The sequence below is a fragment of the Cynoglossus semilaevis genome, chromosome 2 (assembly GCF_000523025.1).
Source record: "Cynoglossus semilaevis isolate Cse_v1.0 chromosome 2, Cse_v1.0, whole genome shotgun sequence".
Classification (NCBI taxonomy): Eukaryota; Metazoa; Chordata; class Actinopteri; order Pleuronectiformes; family Cynoglossidae; genus Cynoglossus; species Cynoglossus semilaevis.
Genome location: NC_024308.1, coordinates 15,008,368 through 15,023,613, shown reverse-complemented (window position 1 = coordinate 15,023,613; position 15,246 = coordinate 15,008,368). Strand labels below are relative to the sequence as shown.

The following is a 15,246-nucleotide window of genomic DNA, read 5'->3' as shown; positions in this document are numbered from 1 at the left end:
ATAAATACACAGATAAATCCTTCATTTAAAATGTTTAACAATGAAATCATTAAAATTAAAACACAAAAAGACGATCTACTAAGGTGTTTTTCATACATTAATAGAAATAATAAGAGAAATTAGTTTTGCGTGTTTTGTTTACCTGAAACTTTGCCTACTCGCATCTCTTTTGTTTTGCTTTTTATGTAGTATTGTTCCTGGCCTATTAATGACTTTAAATGACAATCCTTCCATTCATCCATTCAATTCATGCAGTGCTTTTTTTTTCCATTAAACAACCCTCCACGCCCATTTACTGGCTTCTTGCTTGAGGACACATCAGCACAAATAAGAGGAGCAGGGATTAATCTGTTAACCTCTTCTTGTCACTCTTCCAGCACTGTTGCATGGAAAGGTTTCAGGAGAACTATGGCAATCTTTTAAAAACAAATCAGATATATATCCAGTCAATATGTATAGATTACAGTTGTGCTATACTTTCATGGCACTCAAATAGTTTTGTTAATTTATTTTGTTTTAAGTTCTCAGGCCCCAGTGTTGCGCAATACATCAGTTGAGGGCCTTTGATTTCTACTTGATAATGTAATTCCAGGCAAAAGAAAAAAAAAGAGAAGAAAAACAGAACCACTGCATAGAGGAGTTTGCAATATCTGCTTTACTCATAAGAACCATTTTTATGGAAGGCAGAGGCATCAGTGTAAAAGAATGTCTAGGACATCATGTGAGCTTGACTCTAGGGACTGTCTGACTTTTGTGCAGTTCAACTCATATATTTCATGTTTTGAAAGATTATTATATTTATATAATCATAAAATTATAATTATTTTTTGCTAGAATTGTCTATGTTTATATGCGCACTAGGGCAAAGCTGTACTTTATAGAGCTGTAAAAAAAAAAATAAACAAGCAATTAGTCAGTGAAGGCGGCATGGCATATAGCATCTCTAGAGGCTAACATTTTCCTTAGGGTTTTATAACTGGGATCACAAATTGGCCAATTCCAGCCCACAAGCGCCACTAATGGACCCTGCAACAGGAGTTTTAATTTTGCTCTAGAGGATTTTTTAAAATGTAATTTAAATTGTTTTGTTAGTTCATTCGTTAATTGTACTTATTTGCAATGTTATATTATGGAGTATGATTCAACAAACAAAATACTTCTTCTAAAATACCATGATTTTTTTTGTATTGATCAAAACCTGATGTGGCAGCCTATCACATGATTTGTAAGGGAATAATCACTAATCTTAAAAGTTGTAATTTACTTGTGCTTGTGGAAAACATTTTGACCAGGTTACTGATTTTTGTCTGTTTGAAACAATTCTTTGGTACCACACAAATGTCTGTATTTGTGTGTGATGTCTACAGCTTGAATTGCAGGAGCTTATTGCTGGCCACAAGGTGCCACTAACAAGGCTGTATCCTTGCCTGTTGTTAGTTCAGTGCAGATGTGTTCCCGATTCTCCCTGGTCAAAACAGTGAACTGAACCGAGCCTGAAATGATCAGTTACATTTCTGTGCTTCCTGGCATTGCTGTTACCTATTCATGGCCATTTAAAATTGTTTTGATACGTGTGGGTGGGATAGTGTGGTGTTTTAAAAGGCCTCACATGTTGAAAGACAAGGTTCTTTTCTTCATGTGATGACTTTCAGTGACGAACACTGACGGAGGCAGGAGCGGTATGATCCAGTGGGTGTCCGTGTGGAGTCAGCTGCATTCTGCGGTCGTGCATTTAGAGAACCACCGCACAGTACAATATGATTCACACACAAACTATTTGTGTGATCTCACTCTGCATTATTATCTCTTTTTCATACTGTGCTATTCGAACATCTCACCTGCTTATCCCACCTTTGCGTGTGTGTAAAAATACTATTGTTGTTGGGTCTTTATGTCCTTGTGAGTCAAAGAGAGATAGGGTAAGAATTGAGCTTTGGCATAGCATTTGTAAAAGTTAATGTTACTGTAAGGAGTTGCGTTATGTTGATGTGTGTTTGTGTGGTGCAGCTGAGCACAGCTACTTGCTTTGGCAGGATGGGTGGGTCTAAGGAGTAATTTGCTGTGTGCGATTACACAGAGAAGGCAGATGAGCAGATGGTATCGCTGTTATCTTTCCATTCTTCAATTTTTACCCCCACCCCCCAAAATAAATACGAGATGTTTTAAAACAACACTTCATGTCATTCAAGACTTTAAAAGACCAAGAGTTTATACCTTATATCAACAAGGTGTGTTTGCTTTAAGAGTGAAAGTTCATAGATTTGTCTTCTGTTGGATTCTCAGAGTGGCTACGAGAGAGGGACATGTTGAGTTTTTGGATGACTTACCTTAGCATCTTAGTGTATAATGACAAATGTCTGTCAGGTGTAAGGCGTGTTTTAAATGCTTGATTCGTCTTTTGTAAAGGTAAAGGGCTTTGTTTAAAAAAAAAAAAAAAAGGAGTGAGGAAAGAATGATTGCAGGAGCCAAGAGACATCCTCAGGACCCTGAGGCTCAACAAACCAGTCCTGCAGCCTTCTCAGCCAGCCCGCTGCAGACTTAAAAACGGATTTGTTTTTCAGACCTGTTATTTTCCTGCCTGGTTAATAGTGACTTCTTCCACAGCAAAGCAAAAACAAATACAGTGCAGTCTACAACTCAAGAATTACTCGTACAGCCATGACAACACATTCAAGCCTAATACTACTTCTTAAACCTCATAATAAACACTGAGTGGTCATACTCTTTGTCTTGTCTTAGTGTAATATGCGGTTATTATTGTTGGCAACGCATGATCGCACGCATGATTAACATTTTCCCAGGAATTTAGGCAGGTGAAAAGCACTTAAGCTTGTTATTTGTTATATGAGAGGGAGCTGCTTGATGGAGTCATCAAATTGTTTCGAGGTCTTAAAATGTCTTCTTCTACAGTTTAAAGAAAGCACCTCCTGAAAGATGCAGAAAAATAAAATGCAAATCTGAACATTATTCCAGGAATGATGTTGACAATACATTCTGACATTTGTACATGTACTCTATAGAGTACTTTATCTAGAGATAGAGTGTGGGGTTTAAAGGTTTAGCAAAAAAAACTAAAGGTACAAATTGGGAACATAGGACATGATGTGGACCTAACACTCTAAAAGTAAACAAACACGACACACATACTCATACACACTTTAGAGTAGAAAGAAAGACCTAAAAGAAGAAAACAAACATTTTCACCTATATTATTTTGTATATTTTGTATGAAAGTATCTCAGACTACTGGGGTTTCCATTGGTCTCCCACATGTTAGCAGTGACTCCCTGAAACCAATTAGGTGTATCACATAAGCCGGGTCTCAACAGATTTTACAGGGATTGTTTGTTTTATATAAATATATATATATCTATTAGTGATGCAACGACTATTCGGCCACTGTAAGTTCTTCAGCCGAAAATGGCCCAAAAGTGCCGAATATTTGGTGCATCCCTAATAAATATATAATCAATCCTATTACATTAAACCTTACTGCGAGATGCAGCTTTATTTCCATAAAAATACAGTACTTTGACGTGGTGTCAAAGTGAAAGTTCAAGCTTATCTATAATGATAATGATCAGGTAAAAAAATGCCGGGCACCACCAACCATGAACCAGTCACACTCACATTGACACCTGCTGTAAATACAATATGTGTAAATACAATAGTGTAAACGAAATAGTTAAATTTAACTTTGTAATTTGCGCTAGAATGTATACTGATTCTTTTTCATTCAAGGCATTTCATTTAGGTGTAATTTTACTGTGTGCTTGAAAATGGGTCACTGATTTTTTGAACCCCGCGATCCTTGCTGAGCCAGGTGTCACATAGAAGGTCTGCCAAGTGACTAAGTCTCAACTTGAGTGATGTGATCTGAAGCCAGACATTGGAAGTGATACCAATGAACACCACTTATGAACTCATCCTCTGCAGATCCATTATACATCATTAGCCGCTGTATTCTCAAAACCTTGATCAATTTGCAAAGAGGGCTTTTTCTGCGGCAGCTACATGGTTTGGCTACGGATAGAGACATCACGTATGGCTATAGTCGGAGTAAGATGAGAGGAGAGGATGTGGAAGTGCCATTCGGTGTGTTGCTATGTTACTTCTACACCTTAACAGATGTCCAATCGCTAACCCTCTTGCTAACTGAGATTTGACAGATGACGTTATCCTTCTAAAACTTTGTCCGCTGCAAACATCCCCATCCCACTGCCTCCTGCTGCCCTGGATCATCTGTCATACGTGCTGGTAGAAATCTAAACACTCACCCACTTATCAGTTAGAAGAAAGGATCAGCTCGAGTTGGTTTGTGGATCATGTCATTAGAATTCTAGCCTTAAAGCCTATAAATTAGGCCATTGTTAAATGGTGATGATCACTGAGCTGCTTTATGGGGTGTGACTCATGAAATAAATTTAACAATGAAATCACCAGTAAAACTCAACTGTAGCAGTTTATGACTGTGGTGTTAACAGTAGGTATATATGGTTTTTGTAGCATCATCGCGGACACAACCTTGTGTAAATTGAACTCGTAATTATTTAATAGCTTTGGTATTTTCACAGATGAGCTGAATCCAAAGACTCCGAGGAATGCCTCTAAAAGATCCACTTTCAATCAAGCGTCCCAGGACATTGACAGCATGTTTTATTTTTAAAGTGTATCCGGTGACAAAGAACACTTCAACCCCTTGCTTGGATTACATGTGGACGGTTGTTAGCTCATGGGCGAAGGGTAAAGTGTCTTTGAGCTGCCCTTAGGCATCATTATGCTCATGGTACATGCTTTTTAATAGGCAGGAGGGCAGACCAATCACGCTTGTCAACCTGTTGCCTAGATACTGGCAGTGTGGTTGCTAAACACCGGTCCACGTCTTTTACATCATGCACTATATTTCTGAAACTTAGAATACGAAAGATTGTGTTACCTCACAGAAGTGCTGAAGCAGGTCCCAGGAACACCTGCTCTACCGATTAAAATATCATTGCACCCATTGTATCGCAAAAACAGATACAGAGTGGATGAAGTACATGCCAGTAATAACCCTAATATATTGATGCATTTAAGAAACATGAGAAAATCTGTGTTTTGGTTAGATTTGACTTTTTAGATTTGACTTTTTTTTTATTCAACTTATTTGTATATTTCTAACAAAATAAGTCATGGTCTATTGGTGTTGTTAATTGTGGGTTGCAGGTTCGAATCCCGCCCTGGATGTGGTGTGCTGAGCAAGCGCCAAATCCAATGAACAAAATGAAATTGATCCTCCAGAAAGTGCTCACTGTTCCACGCGGATGGAGCTCGGCGGTGGCCAGGTCAGACATATTACACGTTTTTTATTTCTGCGATATTGAGATAATCTGATGGTTTAAAGTATTAAACACAAAGCCTTGAGGAAGCTATGTGCCTTCAGATTTTTTAGAGTTAATCACTGACAATAATGACCCACGTTGCAGTTGTTATTGTGTTTGAACCACATGGAACTAATTAGTCCCTCAAATCAGGATTAAACTGTTCCTTGTCTGGTTCGAACTTGTTCAACAAGTTTGCTCCTCCGTTTAACTACCCAGCAATGCACACAGGTTTTTTTGGCTTAGATTGTGCCGTGAACACGTAGTGAAGTTGTGAAGATCCTGAATGACAACAAAACAGTTGCCGAGTGGTGGTAAAAACGTTAAACTAGCCAAGCTAACACACTGTGCTTTACTTTTACTATAATCTTATAATAATATAGTATTTTTTGTATTGGTCTTTTACATTGCATAACATTGATGTGAAAAATGTATCAGAACGTAAGTGAAGGATACCATTAGGAACAATGGGTCATGTGATCTCTGTGATATGTTATACACATATGGCTAGGGTTAGTTAGGGTTATTGGATGAGATCACAAGGGAAAATGACATAATTAAATGTTTATGATTATATACTGATTTAATGTCTTATATGCAGTATTTTGACCAAATTAATATTAGAACACTTACAAACTGATTTCTCTTACGACTTTGCAACTATGTAGCTACAATATAAGTTAATCAATTGATTATAAATTCATCTTTCAACACAAAAAAAATTCAAATTAAAAGTTAGGAAGAATAAAACATTTGTTTCCAACATAGCTTGTTATAATGAATGGTTTATTCAACTGTGGCTCAGTGCCTTTTTGATGCTGCAGGCAAGAATGACTTTCCCAACATGACAAGGACCTGATCCCAGGGACAAACTTCACATTGTCAAAAGACACACACACACACACACACACACAAAGATGAATCATAAAATGTTTCCCATGGTATGATTCATCTTTGTGTGTGTGTGGTGCATGGGAAATTGTCTGAGAGCCTGAAGTCAGTACAGATAATAATTGTGGAAAACAAGAAATACTGGTGCCGTTGAACTTTAAAAAGAACAACACATTTACAGCTTTTCAACTTCAGCACCATTACAAAAGGCTTGTGACTGGTTGTATGAGAGTGCAAATATTCCATGCTCTAGGAGCTGTATTTAAATGTATATACAAAATATTTAAATACATTTTATAAATATATTTATAAGATGTTTTTTCCAACTATTTATGCTCCTCAAAATGTTTTTAATTAAGAGACAGTAAAGTCATCGTGGCTTTACACCATATTTACATTTATTTACACAATGTATACAGTATATACTATTTACGTGTGTGTATATAAATGTATAAAATAACATAATAATACTATCAGATTATGTTTAAAAAATGTATTTCCTTGTCAACTTCAGGTCAGACACCAGACAGGCGTCCGAATCGGAATCACCAAGCACATGGCAGTAAGTACGTTTAAAGCTGAGAAGCTGACTAACACAATTGTCTCCCAAAAGTTCCCCAAGCCATGATGAAAGTACACCATAAAGACTAAAATTTGGAATATATTATCCATATTTTTAGACTAATAATTTATCTTGATTAATACACAGCTAATTCATCATTCATTCATTTTTTTTACATCTAAAACTAAATAAACTTACTCTGTATTGTTCTTAATTCCTTTACGTAATGCTCCCTTGTACTTCCCCCTGACATACTGTCAATTAAAATAGAGTTTTCCCTGGTGAGATGTTATGAACAATGTCAAGTTGCTGGGCAGTTTAGCGCATGGGCTGTAAATTATCACTTCGCAGACACTGCACCGGACACTGGTAGTTTTGACTCATGTGGATTTCCCCTGCAATAGTCACCAACTGGAATATATACACACAGATGCACACAAGTATGCCAACATAACCCCCTCACACTGCGAGAGTGATTAGCCACACTGCGGTGTATGTGAATGACACTGATAACACATCTCTTCGTGGTGCAACAAACGCCAGGGGCTACTTTATCAGCTGCTCTGCCAACTGCTCTCTGGCATCCCAAATGTAAACTCTTGGCATTAATAAGTCTTTGTGATGGGGGCCACATAAAAAGCCTTTCGGACATTCAGAACACATAAACTTTAAGAAAAGATCCGCTGTTGCGTCGTCCAGTGTTTTAGAGGCCGTCTCATTTAGAGTTCGCCTGATGATATAGTTGCATTAAAAGCTCCAACTCCAGCCTTATTTTGAATAATAATCACATTACATACGTGTTCTGTCATTCTGATAACAGTGCCAGCCCTGTCGCTGACGTAGCTGCCAACTCATAAACACGCATGCATCCTACGTGAAGTAATAGGCGTTTCATGACTGATTCCAAAGGCTGAGTCTTAGAGTAATTAGTGATGTCAGGGTTTCAGGCGTTGCCCTAAATATCAGGTTTAATGACACTTTGAGGTCAAATTGACCGTGTTACAAGGTGGACGTGGTCATCACGACATGTCAGAAGCTTGTTGACCAGAATTAGTCTAGTTAACATGGTAAAAACTACAAACCTTTACAAGGAAGGTTTTACTGTATTTTTTTTTTCAAGTGAATTCAGAAGTTAGAGGTTAAAGAATTATAGAAAGATAAAGTGAAAGGGACTTGACCCAGACTGGATTACATTTTCTTTTTCAAATTATTTAACTGGAAACGTACATGATACACTGGGGCCGTATTAGACACTGGTTTGAGAGCGTGGCAGCCAGAAATCAGACTTAAATCAAACTTTTCTATCGTGACTTTTACTCTGACTTAAACTATGAAAACTGGATGACATAGACATTTAATTTAGACCTAAACTCAGACACTGAAGACTCAGCTGAACGTTATGTAATTTAAAATTAAATATAAAATTAAAAATTAATATAACATAAAATTACATGTATATATACGAGCTACCCGAAATACGAGTTTTACAAGTTACGTGTAAGCAACTTTTGAAAAAAAAATTCTTGGATTTTAATTTATTTAATTAATAGTATATTTCTGAGGAGCTGGAACGAATTGATGTTGTGGCACGTATTAAACTCGTATCTTTATATATATAAATTAATTTAAAAAATATTTAAGTGTATCCTCACTCTTTCAGTCTGAGAAGCGCTCATTATTTTTGCACTCAACTATTTTTGTGAATTCGGGGAAGAAGTTGAGGTTGTAGGTTCAGGATTGTAAAAACAACAGTGTGTCCCACAGCAGAACACAAGCAGTGAGAGCTCCGAGGTGAAAGGAAAGAGGAAAACATGGATGACGGGGTACACGACAGGGTGATCAAGACAGGGTAATAAAAAGAACAACCAACAGGCAGCCGGCAGTGACAGAAAACACAGGTCTGAACTGAACACGAGAAAACTTAGATAATAACGTAGAGAAACACACGAGGCGGGACACTGGAATAGAGATAGTGGGAGTCAGGCTCAGCACTGAGAAAAGAATGAGATGGTTGTATACGCACACCAGAAGCGGGGCACCTGTGCAACACGTCAGGCAATCACAGGAGATGGGACGAGGTGAGGTCGCTGCCAAGACGGAGACACTGGCAGCAGAGAACATACAGGTGGAAGCGGTGAGGCTGATTGCAAAGATTTACAGAAGGGAAATCGGCGTAGACATGACAATGTTTAACCAGTGCCACAGCAGTCCATAAAAATGTACAGAGGTTCACCCTAGCAATCTCTATGTAGCCAATCCGTGACATCCATGACCTGTATTTGCCTGTTGATAAGTGATTTAAATGCTTTAAAAGTTTTTTACTTAACATGTGAACACATTATTGTCTCTCAGATTGCACTGTATTCACATTACTAATTTTTTAATATATGTCAATAAAGTATATCTAATACAAAGAGGGACTGCATTATCTGGTCCAGGTTAGCAGGCTAATGATGTTGCTATGAGATCCATTTGGACTACATTCAGGAACTGCTGCTGCCTATTCTGACTAATTGTATGTATTTAGGGTAAAGGTCTTGGGGGAAAAAAAAATATGTTGACATATAATAATCCTGGGTTCGAGCCCCAGTGGAACCATGTACTTAACGGCGGCTCCTGTGGTGTCCTGTGTGTGTTGTTAGTACACACCGATTTTGTTTATAAATGATATCACTAATCACCAAATTGTAATAAGATGTTTTATTTGTTTTGTGTACATTATGTTGTACGGGAGGTCTTTTTTCAGAAGAATACGATCTAGCTTTAGGTGTCAGGTAACATCTCGTTGACTGATGAGTTTGTGTTCTAATATCGGCTGTTGGACTGAAATTAAACTGCATTTCTGTGGTGACACAATGTTGTGTTTGTACTGTGTCATTTCAGTAGGATGGGGGAGAGAGTGGGACAGGAAGAGTGTCTTTATTGAAAATACAACGGAGCAGCTTAGAGGTTTGTGTTCCCTGGATACACCGTATCTATTTATTAACATTCCCCTTACTGTGACCCTTTTATTTTAGCATGCTGATTCATCTGCTGTTCATCCCTGAAAACCACACAAGACCTCTAGGTTTACAGTGGCACACTTAATGGACAAGATGAGTTGGATACTGAATCAGAGTATCAGAACAGGAATGAATGTAGGTTACGACAGAGAATTTAACATTATTATGTGTCTGGCCTTTTTATTTTGTGAAGTCCTCGTTATTTTCAAATAATACCATAATGTGACACGTTTATGTTTTACATACTTTAAAATAAAATAAGACTTCTTTTTTTTTTACAGGTGTGTTGCTGACAGGATATCTGCTGAATTGGCACATAGTCAAGAATCAGTGTCTTTTACGGTGTATGGCAAAGTTCAGCATGCCTTAAGCCCCCCAGGTCTGGCCAAAATGAATGACGCAACATTGGTCCTCAATGCCACATTACCACAGGGGACTATGGGTGGAAATATCAGAAGTGGCCGAAGAGGCACATGCATTGTGGCTGAGGTGAGTTTATCAGGATTATTTGTGTGTGTTTTTGTGTGTGCGCTGTTGATGGGGCGGAGGTGGGGAGAGGGGGCCGGGGTAGGGTCATATGTAGTTGCTTGATATCTATATCCTAGCAACTGTGAGTGAGTGATATCTTGTACAACTGTGGCAGGGGATTGGTCGTCACGGGTACAGGCCCCTCCTCTTTGTAGGACAGCTTTAAGAAAAAAAAAAATCTCAATTCAAAACATCACTCAAACTTCCTCCACTCTGCACTGTACCTTCTGGCACTTTAATTTAGGCCTCTTTTTTTTTTTTTAGACGTATCCATATGTTTTTTTTTTCTCCATTAAATAGATTTGCTAATGTACAGTCTTTGATACACGAATATTTGAGTTTATCATTTTGTTGAAATTAGCTTGACAAAATGAATTCACCTTACCCAGCTGTGCAGTACTACTCGGAGTTCCCTTTCCATCGGTAAGTACAAAAGACATTATTAAAAGTGACAACTTACAGTCTTTGCAGTGTCATGTCATTAACATATCCAAAATCATGGTTTTCAAAATTTTTATTGAAAGATATAAATAGCTTGAAAATGAGTGGTCAAATCTACAAAGTCAGTGAAATTTGAATTGATAGATTTGAATCACATTGGAAGGAGGCATTTAATATCAAGTCTTACAACTGGAGGTTGAACTCAGTTGTCTTCATATGTAATGAGTTGCAAGGTTTGAGGGAATCATATTGTTTTATTGACTGCTGCTCAGAGCAGGCCTGTTGGAAGATTCAGATACAGATTTGTATATATGATTGGGTCCTTAACTGCTTTAATGTCCTTATTTATCATTTCAGTTCAGCCATTCATGCTCAATAGGCAGGCCTACATGGATTACAGCTAAGCCTGTGGTTGATGCTGTGAAGAACTGTTAGAATTTCTATTAGCTGGCACCCTGTAAGTCAGATGAAATTCACTTTAACAATCAATAGCAAGAATCTACCTTTTATTTCTTTGAGTATCCTAAGAATTGATACTGTATTATATAGCAGCACATATGTAAGAAACCTTTTTTCCATCAATCTGACTGTAGGCTGTTTGTTTGGCCTTCAGTCTGTCCATCTATGTTAATGTGTTTGACCATTTGGGCTTTAATCAAACTAAAAAAAATAATTCACATCTGCAGGAGTGCAGGGTAATACATAAATGAATGTGTAACATCAGTTCTCAAGACAAACTCTCGCAATCATTTTCTCGTGTAATTACATTTAAATAGTTTTGGGTTACTTACATCTTTATTTGCCGTTATTTATTTTCTTCAGCTCATTTATTTTCTTTTCATTCTAAACCTTTAAGGAATATTTACCTTCCCATTTTGCTCCCCCTGAGGATTTGGGCTCAGACAGTTTCACTTGTATAAAGTCAAGGGATAAGAGGAGGAGAAACTCAGGTGCTTTCTATTGTTTTGGTGTCGTGTCCCTCTTCCAGCCGCAGCTGACAGATTTGGGGGAGAAGGTCTTGGGTCTTTGAACAAGTGATTAATAGGGACACTGGAGAAGGGCCCCAATTGGCTGCGCTGTTTGTTTTGATTGCATTTTCATCGGTCGGTGTGCCCAACCTGCCAAGAGACAATAGCCATCTCTGTTTGGAGCTGACCTTTGCCCCAGTCTTGTCTGGAGGCGCTGCACTGTGTTTAAGTGGATGCTGAACAGCCTTGGCCTCAGGCTGACTGAAAGACTCTGAGTAACCAGACACTCTAAGCAGACGAACAATCAGAACAGGGATAAACCCATCGATCTTAAGCTTTTGAGTTTGTGTTTGAATATTCTTTTATCAGTTAGTGAAAACTTCGTGAAAATCGTGTTCATTCTTAGCTGTTAGAAATTCAAAGTAGATACAAGCGCATTTACTATGTATATCTAAAAATATATTTGTTTTTTATTTATCCTGTATTTGTCCTGCTGTTTATACAACACCACAAACAACCAAGAGAATACAGCAATATGTATTTATAGTGACCTGTTGACTGTAGCTTATTTGACATAAAAACTGTTTGTTAGTCAAAGACAACATTACTTGAAGAAGCAAAAGTTAGTGGAAGGATGTTGTAGTAGGGCTGATGGTCCTGGGCCCACTTACCTTGGTAATTGGTACAACACGAAACATTACAATTATTATTATTAATATTATTGTTGGTGCTTTATTTCGTTACAGCTGACAACAGCAGACAGAACACAAAATCTAAGAAAGGTGGCTGGAGCTTGTGCTTTTCGGCAGATAGATCAGCAACTTGTAGTTTGCTTATGATAAAACCCTCTGCTAAATGAATAAATGTAAATGTACTGTGCCTCATGATACCTTTTTTTATTTTTTATTTTTTTTAATGGTTAGTTTGTCACATTTTGGTCCTGTGGTAGACTGGTGAACTGCTCAGGGTGTAATGTGTCCTCGCCCGATGACTACTGGGATTGGCTCTAGTTACCAGAAAATGCGTCCCTGAAAATTATGAATCTGTGCATTAATTATTATTATTTTTAATTCTTATTCACGTGCCCCCTTATTATAAAGTTAAATGGACAAAGTTAAATATTTAATGTTTTACAAAGATTGTAGATCTAGTCTGTTTTATTAATCGATCAATATTATTAAACAATTAATCCGATAATACTACACAATTAAAATATATCATCACAATTAATCTAAACCGTACCTTACAAAATAAATAAAATCGCATTTATTTAGAATTTCTCTTTATAAGGTTCTACCAATATAATCCCCATAATTCCCAGATCTTAATGATTGTTCTTGCTGGGCTGCAACTGAAGTTCATTTTGCGCGATCACGATCACATGCACGTGCACGATTTGAGATCAAATCAGTCGCTGCACCTGCTACACGAGGAAAGGTAACGGTTAGTTTGAATAAAACAAAAACAAACTGACAAACAAAAAAAAAAGAACGTCCGATATTTTAAATATATACATATTCCACACGAGATAAGTGGTAGGTTAAAGTAGAAACGTGATATTTGTTCAATAAAACAAATACACAACGCTAAATTAAATCCGTTAGTAAAGTTATGCTAAGAAGCTAAAGTTGTTACGCTAACAACCTAAACTGAAGATACCGTTAGCCGATTGTTCGCAGCTATTATGTTCAATTCCTTTTTAGGTGTTTAGCCCCTTATTTAGATATTTAGTAAAATTGTGTAAATATCTGAGTAACTTTGGGGCACTTGGGGTTTTCCCCCGAAATAAACAAAATGGAGTTTCCATTTAGCGTTCTTCAGTCGGGGTAGAAAAGTGTCTCTACTGTATATCGTGTTCATTTTTTATATTGTGTTTGCCCCCTTCCCCTATATTTGTATTATTTTTAACTTTTACATTTTGTTGTCATTCAGTTATTGGCACAAAGAAAACCTTTGTATACCCATTTGTCAGCGTCAATAGTTCATAATGTTGACGATGTGAAACCACACTATTATGAGTTCCTCTGTGAAATATACGTATACATATATACATATACATGACTATGATTTCGCAAAAGCTGCTGTTAGTATTTTATACGTATATATTATTAGAAATTAGTTATTTAGGCGAGCATCATCACCGCTGTAAAATCAATTAAGAGTTGTTTTGCTTAAGCTGAGTAAGCAGCAAATCGGAAAATAAGACGTTCAATGATCAGAAACTCTAAACTGTTCATTCCAAATGCAACACCCCTTCATGTGGGATTTCTGCATAACTAAAATTATTGGCTTCATTAGATATGCCTGTGTTTGTAAGTCAGGTATTAATATCATTCATCACGCAGTGTTGGGAAATTCCAAAACCCAAAATAGTGCCAGCTTCAGATCATGCCCCCATCCACCCACCAACCTCATCAACTCAACCACCCTTACCCCACCTCTCCACCCCCTTCAGGCTGGTCCAGCTGTACACATACCACAAGTCGCAGCAGTGCTATCATATAGACTGCGGGGGGAATTCCGCCCGTCTAAGACTGCAGCGTGCGCCACTTCAGCAAGAACAATGGCATGTAGGGTTGTGAAGCAGGTGTAATGTTTCAGGGGAGCAGGTCCAAGTGTCTCTGTCTGAATGGTGCATAATCACCATTATGTGTGGTACAAATATTCTGCAGTATGCAGCTTGACTTCTTCACAATGGATGTGCTCTACATGAATGGCTGCTACCGCATGACATCTCCTTTTTTACCTCTGCTGACTGGGTGGCCAGGTCTCAGCTTCGCACATCAGCGATGATGCTGCTGTTTGTTTGCAGAATATTTTAAACTTGCATTGTAATGTTTGCAGAATATTTTAAACTTGCATTGTGATGTAAATGGTAATTTAGAATTTATAATGGTATTTTTCAAACTTCCATGTATTATGTTTCACTTTGCAGACTTAGGGACACTCAATCTTGTTTATCCTGGAGAGAAGGCTCATTCCTGAATGCAATGGCAGCAAATCACACTGCACAGGCAACTGACTTTTTCAGCCAAGATGTGTTTCACCAGCTCTTTGATATGCTTGACCAGTAAGTGGGTGATTCAAACCAAAGACAATCCATTGTAAATGCAATAACACACTGACTCTAGTCTGCATCGCTGCAATGTATATCTGATGTGTTACAGGTCTGCCATTCATTCAGTCCAGCCCATCGAGTTGAACTTCACAGAAAGTCCAGTCGATGGTTCTGCCGGAAACACCATCCAGATCAGTATGGACTGTTTCACCATGCATGGGCAGGACGACACACAGTCTGTAAGTATGTGGGATTTTTTTTCCCATAGATACTGTATCCACATAGGCAGTGAAATGCAAGACAGACTGACAGTTTTTTTAGATGGGTTAAGTGATGTAAATTACTAATTTCACCAATGTCATTTTTTGCTTTTATTTCTTCTCTCGCGATTACAAATCATTTTGTTTAAAATTAACTACTGATGAAGCATGTAACA

The 15,246-nt window shown here is 37.7% G+C and overlaps 1 protein-coding gene across 7 annotated transcripts in view; it reads left to right on the top strand.

Moving 5' to 3' along the window:
- The first annotated feature begins 5,214 nt into the window (after positions 1-5,214).
- tp63 (tumor protein p63) overlaps positions 5,215-15,246 on the top strand; it is a 33,506-nt gene continuing 23,474 nt past the window's right edge. For 3 of the 7 annotated variants that reach the window (XM_017041922.2, XM_025054240.1, XM_025054242.1), the window contains exons 1-7: positions 5,215-5,324; positions 6,766-6,813; positions 9,697-9,762; positions 9,831-9,950; positions 10,097-10,304; positions 14,688-14,822; positions 14,920-15,049. In XM_017041922.2, the coding sequence (XP_016897411.1) occupies positions 10,210-10,304; positions 14,688-14,822; positions 14,920-15,049 (360 nt within the window). In that variant the 5' untranslated portion in view covers positions 5,215-5,324; positions 6,766-6,813; positions 9,697-9,762; positions 9,831-9,950; positions 10,097-10,209. Of the gene's footprint in view, positions 5,325-6,765; positions 6,814-9,696; positions 9,951-10,096; positions 10,305-10,362; positions 10,767-13,136; positions 13,190-14,687; positions 14,823-14,919; positions 15,054-15,246 lie in introns of those variants that run through there. The other 4 variants (XM_017041915.2, XM_008338584.3, XM_008338585.3 and 1 more) reach the window with 4 other exon arrangements.